General features: G+C 39.4%; 2 protein-coding genes, 1 long non-coding RNA gene and 1 other non-coding gene across 6 annotated transcripts; 2 read left to right on the forward strand and 2 right to left on the reverse strand.

Annotated features, from left to right (window-relative positions):
• The first annotated feature begins 515 nt into the window (after window positions 1-515).
• On the forward strand, window positions 516-4,829 carry LOC106710863. The gene is made up of 4 exons (XR_006756548.1): window positions 516-536; window positions 868-4,109; window positions 4,565-4,662; window positions 4,734-4,829. It is a non-coding gene; the product is annotated as an uncharacterized LOC106710863 (transcript).
• Window positions 4,830-7,114: 2,285 nt separating this feature from the next.
• LOC106710876 lies at window positions 7,115-8,346 on the forward strand. Its single transcript, XR_006756570.1, has 3 exons — window positions 7,115-7,147; window positions 7,598-7,676; window positions 8,194-8,346. It is a non-coding gene; the product is annotated as an uncharacterized LOC106710876 (long non-coding RNA).
• A 3,112-nt stretch (window positions 8,347-11,458) lies between these two features.
• LOC106710877 (early nodulin-75) lies at window positions 11,459-12,341 on the reverse strand. 2 transcript variants are annotated; one of them, XM_045685319.1, is made up of 2 exons: window positions 12,272-12,341; window positions 11,459-12,232 (listed from the first exon to the last, which is right to left on the reverse strand). In XM_045685319.1, the coding sequence occupies exons 1-2, from the start codon at window positions 12,332-12,334 to the stop codon at window positions 11,486-11,488; spliced, it is 810 nt and encodes a 269-aa protein (XP_045541275.1). In that variant the 5' UTR covers window positions 12,335-12,341; the 3' UTR covers window positions 11,459-11,485. The 2 variants fall into 2 exon arrangements, with proteins under 2 accessions (XP_045541275.1, XP_045541276.1); XM_045685320.1 differs by having other exon boundaries at window positions 11,459-11,707; window positions 11,774-12,341.
• A 77-nt stretch (window positions 12,342-12,418) lies between these two features.
• On the reverse strand, window positions 12,419-21,885 carry LOC106710864 (U1 small nuclear ribonucleoprotein 70 kDa). Of its 2 annotated transcripts, none has more exons than XM_045685421.1 (9): window positions 21,554-21,885; window positions 20,772-20,954; window positions 20,129-20,191; window positions 19,397-19,478; window positions 15,647-15,748; window positions 14,497-14,661; window positions 13,888-14,002; window positions 13,384-13,544; window positions 12,419-12,675 (listed from the first exon to the last, which is right to left on the reverse strand). In XM_045685421.1, exons 1-9 carry the CDS (start codon window positions 21,695-21,697, stop codon window positions 12,563-12,565), a joined length of 1,128 nt encoding a protein of 375 aa, XP_045541377.1. In that variant the 5' UTR covers window positions 21,698-21,885; the 3' UTR covers window positions 12,419-12,562. The 2 variants fall into 2 exon arrangements, with proteins under 2 accessions (XP_045541377.1, XP_045541376.1); XM_045685420.1 differs by having other exon boundaries at window positions 14,497-15,333.
• Window positions 21,886-22,876: the final 991 nt, after the last annotated feature.

Raw genomic sequence — 22,876 nt, forward strand, 5'->3', positions numbered from 1 at the left:
CAGGTCAGACACACGCTACGTCGCACCTGACAGATTGTGACAGGTGACAGGTGACAGGTCAGCTGGCGGGCGCGCTCTCCGCCTACAGCGACAGTCTGCTCTATCTGGTGCCCGCCGTCGCCGCAGAGAGTGACGCGCTCCGCCGCAGCGCGCTCACCGCAAAACTCACCAGGTCAGACACACGCTACGTCGCACCTGACAGATTGTGACAGGTGACAGGTCAGCTGGCGGGCGCGCTCTCCGCCTACAGCGACAGTCTGCTCTATCTGGTGCCCGCCGTCGCCGCAGAGAGTGACGCGCTCCGCCGCAGCGCGCTCACCGCAAAACTCACCAGGTCAGACACACGCTACGTCGCACCTGACAGATTGTGACAGGTGACAGGTGACAGGTCAGCTGGCGGGCGCGCTCTCCGCCTACAGCGACAGTCTGCTCTATCTGGTGCCCGCCGTCGCCGCAGAGAGTGACGCGCTCCGCCGCAGCGCGCTCACCGCAAAACTCACCAGGTCAGACACACGCTACGTCGCACCTGACAGATTGTGACAGGTGACAGGTCAGCTGGCGGGCGCGCTCTCCGCCTACAGCGACAGTCTGCTCTATCTGGTGCCCGCCGTCGCCGCAGAGAGTGACGCGCTCCGCCGCAGCGCGCTCACCGCAAAACTCACCAGGTCAGACACACGCTACGTCGCACCTGACAGATTGTGACAGGTGACAGGTCAGCTGGCGGGCGCGCTCTCCGCCTACAGCGACAGTCTGCTCTATCTGGTGCCCGCCGTCGCCGCAGAGAGTGACGCGCTCCGCCGCAGCGCGCTCACCGCAAAACTCACCAGGTCAGACACACGCTACGTCGCACCTGACAGATTGTGACAGGTGACAGGTGACAGGTCAGCTGGCGGGCGCGCTCTCCGCCTACAGCGACAGTCTGCTCTATCTGGTGCCCGCCGTCGCCGCAGAGAGTGACGCGCTCCGCCGCAGCGCGCTCACCGCAAAACTCACCAGGTCAGACACACGCTACGTCGCACCTGACAGATTGTGACAGGTGACAGGTGACAGGTCAGCTGGCGGGCGCGCTCTCCGCCTACAGCGACAGTCTGCTCTATCTGGTGCCCGCCGTCGCCGCAGAGAGTGACGCGCTCCGCCGCAGCGCGCTCACCGCAAAACTCACCAGGTCAGACACACGCTACGTCGCACCTGACAGATTGTGACAGGTGACAGGTGACAGGTCAGCTGGCGGGCGCGCTCTCCGCCTACAGCGACAGTCTGCTCTATCTGGTGCCCGCCGTCGCCGCAGAGAGTGACGCGCTCCGCCGCAGCGCGCTCACCGCAAAACTCACCAGGTCAGACACACGCTACGTCGCACCTGACAGATTGTGACAGGTGACAGGTCAGCTGGCGGGCGCGCTCTCCGCCTACAGCGACAGTCTGCTCTATCTGGTGCCCGCCGTCGCCGCAGAGAGTGACGCGCTCCGCCGCAGCGCGCTCACCGCAAAACTCACCAGGTCAGACACACGCTACGTCGCACCTGACAGATTGTGACAGGTGACAGGTCAGCTGGCGGGCGCGCTCTCCGCCTACAGCGACAGTCTGCTCTATCTGGTGCCCGCCGTCGCCGCAGAGAGTGACGCGCTCCGCCGCAGCGCGCTCACCGCAAAACTCACCAGGTCAGACACACGCTACGTCGCACCTGACAGATTGTGACAGGTGACAGGTCAGCTGGCGGGCGCGCTCTCCGCCTACAGCGACAGTCTGCTCTATCTGGTGCCCGCCGTCGCCGCAGAGAGTGACGCGCTCCGCCGCAGCGCGCTCACCGCAAAACTCACCAGGTCAGACACACGCTACGTCGCACCTGACAGATTGTGACAGGTGACAGGTCAGCTGGCGGGCGCGCTCTCCGCCTACAGCGACAGTCTGCTCTATCTGGTGCCCGCCGTCGCCGCAGAGAGTGACGCGCTCCGCCGCAGCGCGCTCACCGCAAAACTCACCAGGTCAGACACACGCTACGTCGCACCTGACAGATTGTGACAGGTGACAGGTCAGCTGGCGGGCGCGCTCTCCGCCTACAGCGACAGTCTGCTCTATCTGGTGCCCGCCGTCGCCGCAGAGAGTGACGCGCTCCGCCGCAGCGCGCTCACCGCAAAACTCACCAGGTCAGACACACGCTACGTCGCACCTGACAGATTGTGACAGGTGACAGGTCAGCTGGCGGGCGCGCTCTCCGCCTACAGCGACAGTCTGCTCTATCTGGTGCCCGCCGTCGCCGCAGAGAGTGACGCGCTCCGCCGCAGCGCGCTCACCGCAAAACTCACCAGGTCAGACACACGCTACGTCGCACCTGACAGATTGTGACAGGTGACAGGTCAGCTGGCGGGCGCGCTCTCCGCCTACAGCGACAGTCTGCTCTATCTGGTGCCCGCCGTCGCCGCAGAGAGTGACGCGCTCCGCCGCAGCGCGCTCACCGCAAAACTCACCAGGTCAGACACACGCTACGTCGCACCTGACAGATTGTGACAGGTGACAGGTGACAGGTCAGCTGGCGGGCGCGCTCTCCGCCTACAGCGACAGTCTGCTCTATCTGGTGCCCGCCGTCGCCGCAGAGAGTGACGCGCTCCGCCGCAGCGCGCTCACCGCAAAACTCACCAGGTCAGACACACGCTACGTCGCACCTGACAGATTGTGACAGGTGACAGGTGACAGGTCAGCTGGCGGGCGCGCTCTCCGCCTACAGCGACAGTCTGCTCTATCTGGTGCCCGCCGTCGCCGCAGAGAGTGACGCGCTCCGCCGCAGCGCGCTCACCGCAAAACTCACCAGGTCAGACACACGCTACGTCGCACCTGACAGATTGTGACAGGTGACAGGTGACAGGTCAGCTGGCGGGCGCGCTCTCCGCCTACAGCGACAGTCTGCTCTATCTGGTGCCCGCCGTCGCCGCAGAGAGTGACGCGCTCCGCCGCAGCGCGCTCACCGCAAAACTCACCAGGTCAGACACACGCTACGTCGCACCTGACAGATTGTGACAGGTGACAGGTCAGCTGGCGGGCGCGCTCTCCGCCTACAGCGACAGTCTGCTCTATCTGGTGCCCGCCGTCGCCGCAGAGAGTGACGCGCTCCGCCGCAGCGCGCTCACCGCAAAACTCACCAGGTCAGACACACGCTACGTCGCACCTGACAGATTGTGACAGGTGACAGGTCAGCTGGCGGGCGCGCTCTCCGCCTACAGCGACAGTCTGCTCTATCTGGTGCCCGCCGTCGCCGCAGAGAGTGACGCGCTCCGCCGCAGCGCGCTCACCGCAAAACTCACCAGGTCAGACACACGCTACGTCGCACCTGACAGATTGTGACAGGTGACAGGTCAGCTGGCGGGCGCGCTCTCCGCCTACAGCGACAGTCTGCTCTATCTGGTGCCCGCCGTCGCCGCAGAGAGTGACGCGCTCCGCCGCAGCGCGCTCACCGCAAAACTCACCAGGTCAGACACACGCTACGTCGCACCTGACAGATTGTGACAGGTGACAGGTCAGCTGGCGGGCGCGCTCTCCGCCTACAGCGACAGTCTGCTCTATCTGGTGCCCGCCGTCGCCGCAGAGAGTGACGCGCTCCGCCGCAGCGCGCTCACCGCAAAACTCACCAGGTCAGACACACGCTACGTCGCACCTGACAGATTGTGACAGGTGACAGGTCAGCTGGCGGGCGCGCTCTCCGCCTACAGCGACAGTCTGCTCTATCTGGTGCCCGCCGTCGCCGCAGAGAGTGACGCGCTCCGCCGCAGCGCGCTCACCGCAAAACTCACCAGGTCAGACACACGCTACGTCGCACCTGACAGATTGTGACAGGTGACAGGTCAGCTGGCGGGCGCGCTCTCCGCCTACAGCGACAGTCTGCTCTATCTGGTGCCCGCCGTCGCCGCAGAGAGTGACGCGCTCCGCCGCAGCGCGCTCACCGCAAAACTCACCAGGTCAGACACACGCTACGTCGCACCTGACAGATTGTGACAGGTGACAGGTCAGCTGGCGGGCGCGCTCTCCGCCTACAGCGACAGTCTGCTCTATCTGGTGCCCGCCGTCGCCGCAGAGAGTGACGCGCTCCGCCGCAGCGCGCTCACCGCAAAACTCACCAGGTCAGACACACGCTACGTCGCACCCGACAGATTGTGACAGGTGACAGACTGTGACAAGTGACAGTCGGTGACAAGTAACAGGTGACGGGTTGTGACAAGTGGTTGTAAGTGAAGACAGTGACAGGTTGCAGTTGGAGACAGTGACAGGTAACAGGTGGTAGTTGGCGTCAGTGACAGATGACGGGTAGTAGGTGGTAACAGCCAGTGACAAGTTGTAGGTGGCGACAGCAGGTGACAGGTTATAGGTAGTGACTGGATACAGGTGACAAGTGGTGCCGGATTTGGTTTTATTTTATTTATTTTACCGCAAATTCTTTATGTCCTATCCTATTCACTGTTTTGACTTTTTTATGACGTATCCCTCCAGCTATAAAATTCTAATTTTCTCACAGAAAACACTAAATTGTTACACAACAGCAAAATGCTGATTTTTAGTAGGATTTTATTAATTCCAGATACATGGAGAGAGCTGAAGAAATCAAAAGATATTTAAAAGGAGAAAGCAATCGTCAAGTTCAATGTAAACCGGAACAGCAGAGATATGTAAGACCTGGTAAGATCGGTCAGTGACAAGTTAACTATTCTGAGTGCAACAGTTGGTTACCATGGTAACGGCATTTGCAGGTCAAGTAGAGGTCGCGCCAAATGTACAAGATACTACCAGTTGTGTTCAAGAAACAATAAAAGAACAAGAACTAGAAACAGAGGAACAGAACAAAAATGAGGTATTTTTTATTTCAAATATTAATTTTTCTTACGTTAATATTTGTATGACAAAATTTGATACCAAAAAGTGGTTTTTATTTTTTAAGTTTATTATGTCCAATAATTATTTCAGATTTCTGTTTGTTTATTAGGTTTTTTTTTTTGTTTTATTGTACGTTAAAAAGATTTGTGAAGTTAAAAATTACGTGAGATTTTACAATTTACATTCGAAATATAATGAAATATTTATTTAATTATAAATTAATTAAAAAAAGAAAAAAATAATAAAAAAATCTTTTTATACTAGAAATTATTAGCACTACAAGTTTATTAGTTAAATTACATTTTTTTTTAATTCTTGTGATTGCAACTTTATTGTCAATGTTCTTGATCCTTGTAACAGGTGTGCCCCGAGAGGGCGAAGCGCCCCGGAGCCCTAGCGCGGTTGCTCCGGCGCTCGCAAGTACCTCAGTTACTGAGAGGAGATGCTAGCGTAGTAAGTCATACAGAGTGGATATATTTAACGTTTTGTAGGTTTTCTTCACAATAAAAGATAAAATAATAATAATTACATTAACAGACAGACGAACAAATTGATAAACCACAGAAGAATGAAGATGGCAACGACGGCTGCAAGATTAGTTAAAAAATAAAAAAAAATTACTAAAAGTGCCTTTTTGTATTAATAAAATTATAAGTTTTACCTTTTTATTTATATTTAAGCTGACCAGAGATTAATCTTTTATTCACCTTACATAATAGAGTAAGAGTTACAAGTGGCAGAAATTCAACTATAATTTGATATTAGAGAAGTTTTTTTTTATTAATAATAGCTTTGCGCTTCTCCGCATTAAATTCAATTATCTTTCGTGCAATTACTTTAAAATTATTTAAAAATATTCCAAGTTATAACTCAGCGTAGCGTTGCCAGACGTGCGGATAAAGCCGGACACGCAATCAAAAAGCCTACCTATGTCTTTTTGTTAGGCTTTTTACATTTCCCAAACGAGAGTGTACCTATTAATACTGAGACAAAATTCTAAATAATATAGGATGTCCGACCTTTCTACCCAAATGTCCGGACAAACTGACTGGTCTGTCCGGCTAGTAGGTTTGGCGACATGGCAACCCTAACTGCGCGTATTATTAAGATTAACCTTTGTTGACCTTTAAACGACTGCGCTACTAAATCAAGGTGGAAATCGTTTGACCTTGTACGTTTTATTCGTATAAACATTGCAAGAAAATTACAAATTTTAACTATTTTGAATTTGCAATTTACTTTTTTTATGTTTTGATATGTTAGAATTTATATTTTTGTTTGAAAAGTTTATTCTTGCCTTTGTCGTTTTAATTTGTATATTGGAGATTTATTTTTTTCTTAAGTGATTTATTAATTTAATGCGAAAATTTGATGCCATCTTGGATTTGTAATATAGTTAATTACAATTTTAATAATAAATAAGTTTTGTTACATTTTATGTTTGATTTGGAAGATTCGTTTATTTTTTATTTTTTCTTAATTGATTGTTGACATAATAAAATATTTAATTTTTTAATTCGAATTATCTATTATTTTATAAGTAATTTTAAAAATTGGTGTTTTTTGTTCGTTTAAACTAATAAATAATAGTACATTCCAAGTGACCTTTCCAAAGTAAAGTTTGCTTTTATACGAAAATGTCGGAAAGTATTTTCTTTTAGCAAAGCAGAGGAACAATGCAAGCGTATTTTAAGACCTAGAATTTTTACGAATTTACGACAAAGAAATAATGATTTTGTTTAAGAGTGAGATAGTAATTTCCCGCTCTTTTTGCTGTCACATAAAAAATGTAAGAATTTCTATAAAATTTGTTGTTGGGATTTTATTTGCATAATAAACATTTTTATAACGCATTTTATAAAGTTGTTTTATTTATGCCTTTTTTATTTTTAAAGTGAATAAAAAATATAAGACCTCAAGCAAAAGTACTAAACTATGTCTTTTATGAGAAAAATATTCGGTACGAAGAAAGTACAGACTTAAAAGCACCTGTTTTAGTTAATAGTTACTTTTTGCTAATTCACTATCGTCTGCGTCATAATGGCGAAGATCAAACAGGCACAAAATACAACATCTATAGCCTGTTTAGTGTAATATAGATGTCAGTCGGGATTTCTATGTTTCTAGAATATTATCATCTGTTTGTATTTATTTTGATAATTATGTCATTTTATGACAAATTATGATTATTTCGATGTAAATAAAATCTCTAGTATTGTATATTTTATTTTACGATAAAATCTTACAAGAAAAATTATTACAATATGTTACGACAAGTTTAAATATATTTGTAAGTAATTTTTTAATTATATTTTTAATTAAACTCTTAAGATAAAAGTGTGAAGTAGAAGTTTTCTTTTCCTTCCTTTTTATCGTAAACGTAATTTTTATCTAGTTCTATCTTTTAGTTTCTTTTATGGTCGAAGCCAAAAAGCAGTCCCCGGAGTATAAAATAGATAGGTTAAATGAGAAACAAGTACATATAGCTTTTACTCCCGACTATATAAAAAAAACTTAGTAAGTAGCCTATGTGTTCAAGGGCGACGCCAGCCGATTTACGTTAGATCTGGGGGGGGGGTAGGAAAAATATGTCAATTTATTCCAAATGTAATGCTTATATTAGCTAGGAAATAGAAACAATCTGACAAGTACTTATTGTGTTATCTATGTGAATATATAGGAATTGTAAGGATCTTAGTATTTCGAAGTAATTTTGATGACAATTTCCATATCTTTGCAGAAACATTTTGCTCATAAGAAATTCATGTTAGATAAAAATGGAACAATCCAGAACACCTGTACAAGAACAAGGTATAAAGGTACATACTTTATCTATTTTTATTAATATAATTTATCGTATATTTTTAAAATGCCACTTTCGTCTTGATATATCAAAGTTGTAATTTTGGTTGGTATCAACCGAAACTAATATTCAATCTCAGAGATCGATTCGAATATTGTTTTTTTACTTTGTATTAAAAACATTACTAAAATTATTCGATAATTTCTAAATAATAATTCATTTTCGATTGCTATTTCCATTTTTAGATCGGTTTCATTTGGACCAAATGAAATAAGAATATAAAAAAAAACGCAAATTTTCGTAATGTTGAAGTCTTAGATTTTTAATTTATCGAATCTCAGAATATTTTTTATGATTTTAACACAATTTAAAAAAAATAACAATTATTTTATTATACTAATCGTTTATGAATGGTTTTTTAGTGTCAATATTGTGTATAAGGGTTTTTAACTGTGTGTATCTTAGTCGGAATAAAAAAAACATTATAGTCTATGCTATAGAACTAAGATAGGATGTTGCTTGTCTATGTCCAGGGCATGGAGAGTCGCGTGACGTATGTGCTGAGGCACTGTGCTAGTGATGACGTCAGACGTAAGGCTCTCCTCTTCCAGCGCGCGCTCCTTGTCGCCGTATATTTGATAGTGATCTTGTTAATCGCCATATTTGTTGTTGAATTGTTGGATTACATTGATTAAGAAGATTGAGGCATTTTATTTCTTATTTATTGAACGATTAAAGTTCTGCATTAAGTTCTGATTAAAGCATCTAAAATACTGTGCAATAAATCTACATTCTATTATCTGTAATTAGTTTTGGCGCGCTTTGTTTATTGAATGGAATCCGATTTGTATGCCAACCACCGCTAGATGGCGCTGCTTGAAGTTTTGTCTCTTCAGTCTTTTTTTGGTTGTCGGTTGTGTTTAGGCGGTGTTTGTGATTGCAGGGGAATTTTAACAGTGAGCGGGGGGAGATGACGTTATCGCGCGGCTTACACGAGGGAATGCCGAGGGAGAGGTGCATGTGTTCAGGATTTGATTGTATACAGGTAACAATAGAACACGTGGAATGTTCTGGATCATTGTTACAGACCGAAAATATATTAATATAGAAAAAGCAATCATAAAACAAGATAAATAAACAAACGACTTTCTTTTAAAACGTAATTTGTGAAATTACATAAATATTTTACTTAACTGAAGTCGATAATTAATCTCGGTATAATTTTTACTTATTTCATTCAGTTCTAATTTAACCGATCTAAATATCAGATCAATAGTTATCACAACACATAATCCACAACCATGATATGTCACTCATAGATTCGGATACACGGATTTGTTTGGTGCACGAATGGATTGGATCGACCAGTGAAATACCACGACCACACAGAAGACAGGCGTCAAGTGGAAGCAATTCCGCGTTTCGTCTGATGAGTGTGGTGCCGGAGATCTATTTTTAGTCCTCTTTCCCTTCCCACCCTTTTCTTATCAGAAAAGTATGGAAAGGGGAAGTGGATTTGGCGGAAGAGGGGATGCATAGTAAGGGCAAATATTCTCTTTCTGTGCGTCTCCTTCTCAGTTGATTAAAGGTAGGCAAAATCTATATTTGCGGAAGTCTATGCGCAACGGGCAATTTAGATGGCCGTTTGTTTTGCCACCTTTTGATTTAAAAATAAACGTTTTTTCCCCGCGAAAAAATGGCCTAGTCACCCCTAACTGAGGGTAAAGTATATTGAGGGTTGTATGTCGTAGGAGGTGCATGCAGTACAGGGGGTGGCTTATCATCCCCCGTTTAGGATCCGTGGTCCTCTGCACGGCGCTGATAACTGCCTCGGCAGATACTACTGGTGCATTATAATGACTATTTCTTGTATTTTTTGTGTCCTAGTTTTTGTTATGTTTATTGTGGTTATTATTAAATATACTGATTGATTAAAAATATTTTGTTTGAATTTGTTCAATGTAATTTAAAATTGCAAATAACTTCCAGGCAGATTAGAAACTGTTTGCTGCTGTAATGTGAAAAATAATCTGGCAATACTCATTCCCGTTCAACTTCTCTCTGTATAAATGCTTTGTAATAATTTGTTAAAATCAAACGTTTCTTTGATTCTAATAATTGAATTATTTTCGATTAAAAGCCTTTATTAAACAGTGGCACCTCCATTACGGTATTTTACATTACGAGTTGACTTTATAGCTGTTGGAATTTTCACAAGGGTAATATTTAGATAACTATTACACCTTCGGGTTACATTTCAGGACGAATAACTGTGGGGGTCTGAGACCTAATTTTAGTCCTATTTCCCTTACCACTCTTTTTTAATTAGGAAAGGATGGAAAGGGGAAATATCTATCTGTGCGTCTCCATCTCCGCTGATTAATGGTAGGCAACGCATATGCATTTGCGGATGTCTATGGGCAACGGTCGCCTCGCTATTTCGGCGAATCCAGGTGACCATTTGCCACCTGTTGATATAAAAAACCAAAGGCAAATGGACTAACCTCGTATCAACTTTGGCAGATGTCAGTTGAAAAATACCAAATAGAGCTTTCAGTTTTTCTCTCGATTAGTTTCCTACCTTTTTTTCTTATAAAGGTATCATAAAAAAACAACCAAATATTTTAAAAATTCATATATTTGTTGAAGTCTTAAATAAACAGGTCCACGTAAAGTACAAGTTCCGACAAACAGTTTACAAAATTTCCTTGATATAGTTCAGATTTGATCATTTTTACAATAAAATTTCATTCTATGATTTCAGTCAGTTTACAATCTCACTAGACATATTACAAACTGCAAGCAAATATATAAAAAAAAGTCAATTTGACGTCTTTTTACGTATGCGCGTCAATTCTAGACAGTTTATAAATTGACGATGTCAAATTACAAATTGATATTTATCAAACAAATTCCTCCGTTTAAAAGTAAAATTGCAAATATTACGAGTCAGTTTACAATTTACCTCGTGAGATTACAAAACTGACATAGTTACAATTGGACCTGTTATATAAAGACGTAATATTCTATTTGTCATATAATTTATATATCAACCATTTAACTTCACTGAACACCAGTTTTGTTGTGAGCGGGAGAGAGATACATGTAACCTCTATGTGCGAAAGAGACAGAAGATGTCATGTTTCACTTTTAAAGACAGTGAGATTGTTTCTTTAATAAAAATTTAATGAAAAACAAGTTTTAGATGATTTTGATGAAAATCCAGACAATTGATGCCAAGAAATACAAGCTAGCTATTGTTTAGTTCTTTTTAAATGTATATTTTACTTTAAATTTGGTGTTTTAATTTGAAATTGTAATTTTACAATTTGAAATCGAAATTTTACAATTTGAAATCGAAATTTTACAATTTGAAATTGTAATTTTACAATTTGAAATTATAATTTTACAATTTGAAATCGAAAATTTTCAACTTGAAATTTAACTTTTACAAATGAAAGTAAATTTTACATTTCAAATTTAAATCACATCCAAATCTAGACTGAAAATATAAATAAAATATTTTTATCTTTATTTAAAACATTTTGAATGACTCAAAATTCTCATTAATATTTCTCTTATTAATAAATAAATTGACTACTTTAAGTTTAAAAGACGATGTAAAATTTAGAAAACTGTACCAAATACTGTTTTTCTGTACTAGAATTTAAAAAAAAAAACCTTTAATATTACAATTGAATTACGTAATTATAATTCTATTTCTTTATTTGAATAAAATTTACGTTTTTTCTTCAATATTTTGATAATAAAACATCAAATAATTTTTACATCTTTTAATATTTTATTTTTAAATGTATTTATTCGTTATTCTAAATCAAAACATCTATGCATTTGAAGTATCCAGGATTTTGTTGGATTGTGAGAGTCATCTTGTGGACTCTCGTCAAATCTGTGTTGGACCAGCGCTGGACTGTGGTCTAATCTAGTTATTTGATGGACCATTGGAGGACTATGATCAAATCTGTGGTGAACTATTGGTGGACTGTGATAATACCTAGGTATTTGATGGACCAATTGTGGATTGTGGTCAAATCTGTGATGGACCATTTGTGGATTATGGTCAAATCTGTGACGGACCATTCGTGGATTATGGTCAAATCTGGGGTGGACCATTCGTGGATTGTGGTCAAATCTGGGGTGGACCATTCGTGGATTGTGGTCAAATCTGGGGTGGACCATTCGTGGATTATGATCAAATCTGGGGTGGACCATTTGTGGATTATGGTCAAATCTGGGATGGACCATTCGTAGATTATGATCAAATCTGGGGTGGACCATTTGTGGATTATGGTCAAATCTGGGATGGACCATTCGTAGATTATGATCAAATCTGGGGTGGACCATTCGTGGATTGTGGTCAAATCTGTGACGGATCATATGTGGATTGTGGTCAAATCTGGGGCGGACCATTTGTGGATTGTGGTCAAACCTAGGTATTTGATGGATCATTGGAGGATTGTGGTCAAATCTGCGGTGAACCATAGGTGGACTGTGATAAAACCTAGGTACTTGATGGACCACTGAAGGACTGTGATCAAGTCTATGGTGGACTATCGGAGGACTGTGGTCTAACCTACGTGTTGGATGGACCATCGGTGGACTGTGATCAATTCTATCTACTTGTTGTTGTAGATTGTGGTAAGATTTGGACATTTTGTTTTCATTCAACGGACTATATCTAAATTTAGATATTTCTTGAACGGTATTCGAACTGTGATAATTTCTTGACACATTATCTGGAGAATATCTATCTTTATGGTAATATCTTCTCGTACAGACATATTCATTACTTGTTTGGTAAGCTTTTGGTAGTCTATGGTCAGTATGTGACAAGTATTGTGTTCTGTGTCACATGTGCGATGTTTTGTGTTGAGAATTATGTCAGTAGTCGTAGTGATCACCGTTGGCATCTTCAGGATTGTATTTATCCTCTTCTTCTGCAGGTTCCTGCTTGATGTGTACATCAGGTGGTGGTAAACGGAACTGAGGGTAGTCTGTTATATGGAGGGTTATTTAAATACATTAGTTAATTAAAAATTAATTAATTTAATTACAAAACGTTCAAATTGTTCAGGTTTTTACTAAACAAAGAGTGTTATAAATAATTTTGTATGTATTAAACTAGTTTTTACCCGCGACTCCGTCCGCGCGTAATAAAAAATAGAAAACGGGGTAAAAACTATCCTATGTCCGTTTCCTGGTTCTAAGCTACCTGCCCACCAATTTTCAGTCAAATCGATTTAGCCGTTCTTGAGTTATAAATAGTGTAACTAACACCACTTTCTGACTATATATATAGATAGATAGATAAGATGAATGGACCGATTTTGAAGAGTGAGGGTGTCATTTAAGTTGGTATTCCCCAGTGTGTCATAAATCATTCAATCATGAGTTATTGTCTATAATACTATCTTCAGGAGTGTTTGTGGTTCAGGGATTAAGTACTTAACTTGCAATTTGCATGTCCTGGGTTCAAATCCCGTCATATACCAATGTGTTTTTCTATTTACATATGTACATTAATCCGAAGTTCTTACTGTGAAGTAAAACATTGTGATGCTGCACATATCTGAGAAGATATTCAATGATATGTGTGAAGTCACTACACTTGGCTGTGGTTGACTATGACATAGTCATCTCTAACTTAGGGTAGACTCCGAGCTCCTCAATGAGGACATATAATGAGGTGATGATGATCATACCATCAGCAGGCTCCTCCTTGACTTTAACATCCTCAGCTTTAACTTTATGATCTCTGCGACGCGCGCGTTTTCTTTCCCTCGACCTCGATCTCTCAGATCTCTCAGAACGTTCCCGACGTTCGCGACGTCTCTCAGATCTAGATCGAGAACGACGACGACGTCTGCAACAAGACGGACAGAGATACACTGAGTGCTGTGACGTCACTGTCACTATTTATTACACTGTAGAGCGAGATAGACATACAATGTGTTGTGACGTCACGTTGGCATCAAGATGGACAGAGATAGAATGATAGTGTTGTGACGTCACTATGAAATATACAGAAACATTCGTTTATTGAATAGTTTAGAATATTTTCCCTTCATTTTGTTGAAATTTTATTTAACTATTAAATGCATGTAGATTATTAATTTAATTTTATACTTTTATCGACAAACATTTAAAAAAGAAATCTTGTATAAAAATATAAATGAAAGATATGTTTGTGTATAGTGTATACATACTTTTCGGGCTCCTCTTCCCTGGGACGTTCCCGTTCCCTGTCGCGTTCGCGCTCGCGCCTGCGCGGCCGAGATCCCGAGCGTCGCCGCGACCTCGACCGGCTACGTCGGCGTACACCTGACATACATACATACATACAACTTTCACAATATGTATGACAAAAGACCACAGTACGTTTAACTAGGAAGACATTTTCAAATTTACTAAATCTTGTAACTAAACTCAAAGTTTATACTAAAATATTGTACAAAGTTATTTATAAAGATCTCTAATGTCTTATAAAATACAAAAATTATTCTCAATCAAAAGACAAATCATCAATTAATTAAGAAACGGTTTAACTCAAGTGTGATCGTCCTGTGACGGCACAGACTAGTTTAGGACTCGAGTCCCACTCGCCCTGAAGATGGACCCCCGATGGGCCCGAAACTAGTCGGTGCCGTCACAGGACTATCACACGTGAGTTAAAACGTTTTTTAATTAATTAATTATTATGTCTCACGAAAGTTTAGACAAATCATCTGCAAAACGTTAAATTGTTGTAAATATCAATGTGTAATGTACTCAGACACGTGGTCTGTATGTATGTGTATGTGTGTGTATGTACTCACGTTCTCTGTCCCTCTCCCTGTCGGGTCTCTCTCCCCTGTGCGCGCGCTCCTCCCCGTCCCTCTGCTCGAGGCGGTATCTCTCGCGCTCTCGCTCGTTGTCCTCGCGGCCGGAGTGCTTGATGTTGACGTCAGCGCCGCCGCGTCTCGTCCCGCCCAGACCCCCGCCTGCGCACGCGCAACACTCATACAACACTCCCAGACCCCCGCCTGCGCACGCGCAACACTCATACAACACTCCCAGACCCCCGCCTGCGCACGCGCAACACTCATACAACACTCCCAGACCCCCGCCTGCGCACGCGCAACACTCATACAACACTCCCAGACCCCCGCCTGCGCACGCGCAACACTCATACAACACTCCCAGACCCCCGCCTGCGCACGCGCAACACTCATACAACACTCCCAGACCCCCGCCTGCGCACGCGCAACACTCACACAACACTCCCAGACCCCCGCCTGCGCACGCGCAACACTCATACAACACTCCCAGACCCCCGCCTGCGCACGCGCAACACTCACACAACACTCCCAGACCCCCGCCTGCGCACGCGCAACACTCATACAACACTCCCAGACCCCCGCCTGCGCACGCGCAACACTCATACAACACTCCCAGACCCCCGCCTGCGCACGCGCAACACTCATACAACACTCCCAGACCCCCGCCTGCGCACGCGCAACACTCATACAACACTCCCAGACCCCCGCCTGCGCACGCGCAACACTCATACAACACTCCCAGACCCCCGCCTGCGCACGCGCAACACTCATACAACACTCCCAGACCCCCGCCTGCGCACGCGCAACACTCATACAACACTCCCAGACCCCCGCCTGCGCACGCGCAACACTCATACAACTCTCACACAACACTATTGTAATCACCACTTTGATATCGCTTTCAGTGCCGGCAATAGCAGCAGATATATTTTTTTTAATTACTACCTAACAATTCATTATGAAATACAAAAAAAATAATTAGATTCCTGATGGATGGATGTTTGTTACTAGATCTCTAAAACAGCTGTATGTATCTCGATGAAATTTAGTATAGATGTAGAACACAGTCTGGAAGTAAACATAAGCTACTAATCAAGTTTAAGAAGTTACGGACCAAAAGCTAGTATAAAAATTTAACAAAACTCACCCAGACGTCTCGGCAGCCATCCTTTGACAGTGCGCGCGCGCTCTACGTCGACCAGAACTCGTTTGCCGTCGATCTTCTTACCGTCCGCGTGCTTGTAGGCGGCTGCAACGCGCGCAATACGCGGTCATTACGTGCACTAGCCGCGTGCGGGGCCACGGCATCGCAAACACCCTAACCGACCTCACGGAAACAGTCACATCTCACGTCAGATGTAAATGTTTCCGTCAGAATAGTCATATGTAGTGTGTTGTGTAAACTAATATGAATTGTAAAATTAATAGTGTTGATAATTAGTTGTAAAATATGATCAATATGTAACTTTACGATTGTTTACACTATATAACAACAATATTGCTATCTTTTTCATTCTATATGGAATATAGATAACAGTAATGTTCTTATACACGAATACGACAGTAGATTTTTACTAAAAAAATCAACAGTCCTATTTCTTCAACTATAAATATACATATTTTTTTCAATTAAAAAAAATCGAAACTGTAAACATTACGAATAAAATATAATTTATTCATGTCAAACATCTTACATAATTTACAAGTCATATTAAAATTTACATTTTACATTTTAATATGATTTGTAAAATTACATGTTTAATATGAAAATTAGAAATTATAGTTTAAGTTGTTTCAACAGTGTTTAGTGTAAAATATATGACTTCATAAACATATATATTGTTTAACTAGCAAACATATTATATGCCGTCAACCCCGCACGATACATTTACTATATATATCTACATGGATTCATAAACTTTACATGTAAATAACATTGTAAATTCTAATATGTATTGTAAACAATAATCCATGTAAATAAAAAAAAATGTGTAATCAAATTTATTTACATTAATATAAATATAGTTGATTACACATTTTTAAATAACTAAATTTTACAACATATAAATATATATTTATGTAATAATTTTCATTGAAGATATAAACCAACAATCATAATACCTGGGAAGACGATATTCAAGTGATATCTCACTTGTAATATATATATATAATTTTATATACCTACATGCATACCTACCGACCGAGCCGACAGACGCCATTTTTATTTAAATTTTCAAATATATACTGAAATATTTATACCTACCGTTTTGGCTACTTACTTTATTACCCAAAAACAAATCCAAAGTTACCGGCACTTTTTTTTTTACCTTAATTTACACGATTACTTACATTTGATGATTTTTTTTTTAAATTAAATATTATCCCAGCATTACTCGTCGTATACACATTTACCTGGTGCGCTTACTTACTTTATCCTTAGCGCAAATTAAAAAAAAAACCGTTTTAAACTATACAAAGTGTTCGAAACTACGTTAAAATCTGTTTTTTTTTTTAAATCAAATAAATCCGTTATTTTTTTAAACGTTGTATGTTGGCAGTCTTACCACATACAAACCTATTAAAGCGAGTTGCCGGTTAGCTCGTGAGTAGGGGGTCTTTACGGCCTGCGGTCTGTGGTGTGAAAAATAGAAAAACCACTCGTTAATTCATACAGAATGCGCGGGAAGTTAACTCGGACATGGCGGATTTTCATTACCTCTTTTCATTTTGTAATTACGAAATCAAAAAGTTGAAAAATATAAAACCTTATGTGATCAAAACAGAATTCAATAGTAATCTGTTTCAATTTATAATGAAATTTTAAACAAAATTAACAATTTATATATTTTTTTTATCAGAAATATATATAGCGTGACCGGAAAAATAAAACACCTCAACATGTTGCGAAAATCCTAAGAAACTAATTTCTTGTAATGACAACAAAAATTACATTATAAAGAAAAGCCAAAAGGACTAGTAACCAGGCCAGAAAATATTTATTAAAAAAATATATATATAAAAAAATTTGTTGTCATGATATTGACATTGTTGGTTGTCATCGAGTTTCAAATTGTTTTATCGTTTAAAGCAATTTTTGACTTCAAGTTAAATTTATGTTGAAAAATATTTACAGATAAAAAATGCATACAGCCAACTAACATTAGATATGTAAAAAAAAATTAAATGACATCACATCTATAGATGTTGCAATATTAAATAAGATTATGTTGGCTACAAGACAGGGATGATATATTTCTGGTCAGGCTATACATATATATATAAATATCTTAGGATTTTTTATAATTAAATTAATAAATTCATAGTATTGATCACAATCTATTTAACGTTAATATTTAGATGAATATTGTACATATTGTTAATATATTCCTTTCAGAAACATAACTACTATGTTCTAGAACCTTTCAATCGCACCATAACAATTAGCCAATTCTAATGAATAACTGTAAAAATATGACAAACATTCTTATATTTAGTAATCATTACTAATATTATAAATGCGAATGTATGTATGGATGTTTGTTAGAAGTTATCTCCGGATCAACTCAACAGATCTTTATGAAATTTGACACAGATGTAGAACATAGACTAAAAGAACACATAGACTATTTATGAAGTTATTTCTTTAATTAATATTGAAATAAATAGGAAAGAATCAAAGTCCTTTTTTTAAATTTGAATGGCTACAAAGTTAATACGACTAAAAATCCATCCAGGATTATGTGAAAAAGGACATATCAATGTCTTATGCAAATTGACAACTTTACAAGAGAGACAATCAAAGTTACAACCATATAGGAAAATAGGCTGAAAAGTGCATGTTAACTAAACTAAGAGGTAGCTTTTAAGACAAAAAGTAATCACCAATTTGTTACTTTGGTCTAAATACAAATGACCTATAGATATTTAAGACGGGATTGAATTCAGAAATTCAGCTGATGAGATGTATGAAATAGTACATAATGTGGTGACAATACGTTGAAAAAAAAGTGGGATTCTGTTTGACATTTTTTAGATTTAAAATGACAGTTATTTCAAATCAATTCCGTATAATATTTATGGAATCGTGAAATGGCTACAAAGTTATGGTTAAATTTTAATGAAAGTTGTAATTTTTAATACAAATTCAATTCTTTTTATATATATTTTACATTCAATATTATATTAGAAAAGAATTGAAATTGTGTTATTAATATTGGAGAGAAGTGATCGCTAAGTTTATATTAAAAAAAAAAAAAATTAATCTAAGATGTAAAGTTCTTCCATATTAAGTAGAGAATTAATACTATCTGGTACACAAATCTTACTAATATTTTAAATGCGAATATTTAGATGGATGTTTGTTTGAAGATATCTCCGGAACATCTAAACAGATCTTGATGAAATTTGTTACAGATATTGAGCATAGTTTAGAAAAAGCCACATTGGCTACTTATTAAGTTTGTTTATAATTCCGCGCAAAGCCGCAAGCGATAGCTAGTAGTATGTAAAAAAGAAATGCATTAAGAATAATTATTAACAGAAATTTTCTGCTTTTTACTAAATAAAAATGATGTAATTTTACACATAAAATAAACTATTTTGCTATATCATTATGACTAAGAAGTCATATGACAACTGTTTATATGAAGTAAGTTATATGAATTAAACTGCATTCCATGTAAAAATAGAAAAAATAACTAAATGAGTTAAAAAAAAATCTAGAATAACCCTGATTGTATAAAAATTCAATAACATAACAATTCAAAACTTTTACATCCCAGATGCATACAATATGTAATGTAATCTAGAGTGTAAAATACAAATTTTACACTTCAGATGAAACAGCGACCGCGTCTCTCCATGTGTATGTGTGGTGTATGTAAATGTATGAACTCACAGTGCATGTCTCTCTCGTGCTCGTACTCTATGAAGGCGTAGCCACGAGGCTTGCCGTTCTCTTTGCTGTATACCATACAAATCTGGAATGGTACATACAACATTTTTTTTTCTAACAAATCAACTATGCAGTGGTTCAGGGAATAATATGCATGATATATTTTTCGAATTTCACATTTTTTTATATTACAAGATGGCAATCGAACAATCGGCCACATGAATTCGCCGAAATGGCGAAGCGACCGCTGCCCATAGACATTCGCAATTACAGATGCGTTGTCTACTCTCAATCGACGAAGGAGACGCACATAAAGAGAATATGTAACCTTCCTATGCATCTCCTCCTCCTATAATAAAAGAGAAGTAAAACAAGTCCTGTGTGAGACAGAGATGAGAGTGTAGTTGAGGCGTGTCTTCTGTAAGGTCGTGCTATTTCACTGAGAGAGGACAATTCCTACAACTTATGTTGTTGTTGATAACAAATACCAATGTTTATCCGACATTTTTAAATTATTAAGAAAAGCATTGTGATGTATCCTTTACATATCTGTGAAGAAATACAAAGATATATGTCTGGTGACCCGTATTGGAGCATCAAGGTTGACTATTTCGGATAAGCTAAGAGCTCTTTGGTGAGGTTGAATTTGAGCTGATGACAATTCGACCACAACTTTCAATAGGAAAAAAAAAGTAAGCAAAAATTGTAATTCTTTTACTTAAATGTTATCCTTACCCTTTTAATTGGTCCATATCCTTCAAATTCTCTTCTTAGCTTAGACTCGGAAGTGTCATAATTCTAGAAAAAAAAAAACACAAATTACATATTTTCTATCATCTAAATCTATACTAATATTATAGCGTCGATGAACACCTTGGTGTTCCCGCTGCTCATTTGCCCCCTTCTCTTATAAAAAAAAAAAAAATAGAGGAAAAGTTAAAAAATTGTGGACCTATTTCAAAAATTCTTTTGCTTTTAGAAAGTTACATTATCACTGAGTAACATCTTACTACCCCCCCTTCTTAGTCACCCCTAACTTGGGGTAGGCTCCGAGTCCCTCGGTGGGGACGTATAGTGAGCTGATGATGATGAACATCTTACTAATATTGTAAATGAGAACATTTGGATGGATGGATATTTGTTTGAATGTATCTCCGGAACTGCACAACAAATCTTGATGAAATTTGACACGGATGTAGAGCATTATCTAGAACATATACTAATTAAGTTTTTTCTATTCTATGCAGATGGAGTTGCACGCGACAGCTAGTAGACATTTGTAGTAGATCTTTTTTTTAACTTGCATGGACACTCGCAGGCAAAACCTAGTAAATATAAAAATAATTGATTTTAGTAAATGACACATAAGACAACTTACAATTCTGGCCACAAACAATGTCTTGAAAGGGTCTGTTGTAGATGCGGGATTGGCCGCGGGGTCCCACATCGCAATCTCCTGCTCCAGCCGGTATGCTGTCTGCTCCGCTCTTTCACGTCGACGTCTCTCCATGCGCTCCTCGCGTGTCTCCACGCGAGTTGGCGGCGGAGTCTCTGATGGATGCTGCGGGTAAACATATTTCATTTAACAGATTTATTAAAACCTAGTTACTCATAACTATTTCATCTGCGGGGCTTAAATGCAAACTGAGTATTTTCTTTGTTGTATAAATTCAATACGAAAATGAAAATGTAATCTACAAACCAGGCATTTTCATGTTAAAATGTAGCCTATTCCAAACTGTAATCTATCTTGGTGTCCAAATTTCATCAGATCTTTGCAGAACAATCAGCTAATACGTGTGTGTATGACGTTAATAAATAACTTGAAAAAAAAAAACACTGTATATTCCTACATTGGAATCAAATGCATCTTAGCAGATATGCTAAGCTAAGGAATAGTAAGTTTTTCTAGTTACTTTACAGCCAGTGCAAAATATTATTTAATGTAGATGGTCCTCTCATTTGCTATAATTATGATGTTGAATTGAAATACACCAAATAATAAAAGATGGTGTGAAATTATTGACATCTTCGACTTCTAAATAAATACTACGTCATTTTTTTATGATAGCAAAAACATCGGTATTTGTTATCTATGTTTTATCAAAAAGAAAGCAATTGATATAATTATTAAGATAAAGAAAACCCAAAATTACTAACCTCAAACTTTTCAAGGAATCCTCCGACTCCATCGTAACCTTTTTGCTTTTTCTCATGGGGAAGTTTCGCCGCCGGTGGCAGATATGGTATAGGATCCCTCGCGGCGAATAATGCAAGCAAATTTGGTGGTAAAAACTGCGTCATTATGCAAAATTTACCATGCCGTTTTATAACTACTTAAACTATATGAAACACTAAGTTTCATAATCACTATTTTATATCTAATAATAATATTTAAGCACTCTTCACTAATTATCGCTTAATGTTCGTAAAATATACACAATCTTTTTGTATTGTATACGTAACAAATCACTTATTTGAAGCGTTGTTATCCGCCATTTTACAAGAAGTAAAGTAAATTCTCAGATTAAGAATTGAATTTTGAATAGAAATAATAAAGAGAGATTGTTGTGGCAACTCTGATATTTTTGGAACATCGATTCATTGAAGAATCGATTTTGCAATGCAAATTATAAAAAAAATGAAATAGTTAACGCTTTTCCAAAAGCAGAAATAATTGTGTTTTTTGTAATTTTAATTTACTGTAATAATAAGAACGGCACATTTCTTAAAGTTTTATAATTTGTTGAAGCGACATCTATTGTCCAACAACTTATAATCATTTTTTCCAACTTCACTGGAAAGGTGCTTACAAATAACGATTTTTTTTCTTTATTTTTCTTTATTTCATCATTATCTTTATACATCAAGTTATACGAGGATATTTTAAATAAATAACATAAATAACGCTGTATGCTATAGCTATAGACCATACAACGCGCAACACAAACGAAATATTCGTTTCTAAAAATTACGTTTTGACTTAGGTAGATATTAATAGTTTTGTTAAACACTGAAAGAAGCGTTTCTCTTTTACTTATTTCTACTCAACTTGAATATACGACTTTTATGTTGAATCTTTTGAAACATTTTTGGTCGCAGTTTCTATTGAACTTTTTATTTCTTCTATTTTACTCCATTACAAATCCATTCCTTTTTAATGGGACATTCCAGTGAGGTGACGTGCCAGAGGCAAATCATGCATTTTAAAGTGACAAGGTAATTATTTGCATATAATAGGTGTGTTGGTTGTATTTGATTTTGTTTGAATTTCTACAGTCTACTCTTTCTTTCTAAAAAAAATGTTTGGAAATCTAAGACATTATTTGGTATTACCAAATTTATCAATTTTTATTTTTAACTTGTTTTTCTTTGTGTACTTTTCGCGGCAACAGAACATAAGTCGCGCCATTTTGAAATGTGACGTGTCTATTGCTCCCGCGAGGTTTGTGCCGTTTCCGCGCCATATTACCGACACCTAAC

Source organism: Papilio machaon, chromosome 29 (genome assembly GCF_912999745.1).
Source record: "Papilio machaon chromosome 29, ilPapMach1.1, whole genome shotgun sequence".
In the NCBI taxonomy this organism is placed as follows: Eukaryota; Metazoa; Arthropoda; class Insecta; order Lepidoptera; family Papilionidae; genus Papilio; species Papilio machaon.

Bases quoted from the DNA above. Each gene is read 5' to 3' on its own strand.
- LOC106710864 (XM_045685420.1), bottom strand. From the start codon at position 21,697: ATGACGCAGTTTTTACCACCAAATTTGCTTGCATTATTCGCCGCGAGG. The intron at 20,955-21,553 runs GTTAGTAATTTT...GTTTACCCGCAG, and splicing joins GATTCCTTGAAAAGTTTGAG to CATCCATCAGAGACTCCGCC. The intron at 12,676-13,383 runs GTATGATCATCA...TCCATATAACAG, and splicing joins CAAGGAGGAGCCTGCTGATG to ACTACCCTCAGTTCCGTTTA.
- LOC106710877 (XM_045685319.1), bottom strand. From the start codon at position 12,334: ATGTCCAAATCTTACCACAATCTACAACAACAAGTAGATAGAATTGAT. The intron at 12,233-12,271 runs GTCCATCCAACA...AGTCCTCCGATA, and splicing joins TTGATCACAGTCCACCGATG to GTCCACCATAGACTTGATCA.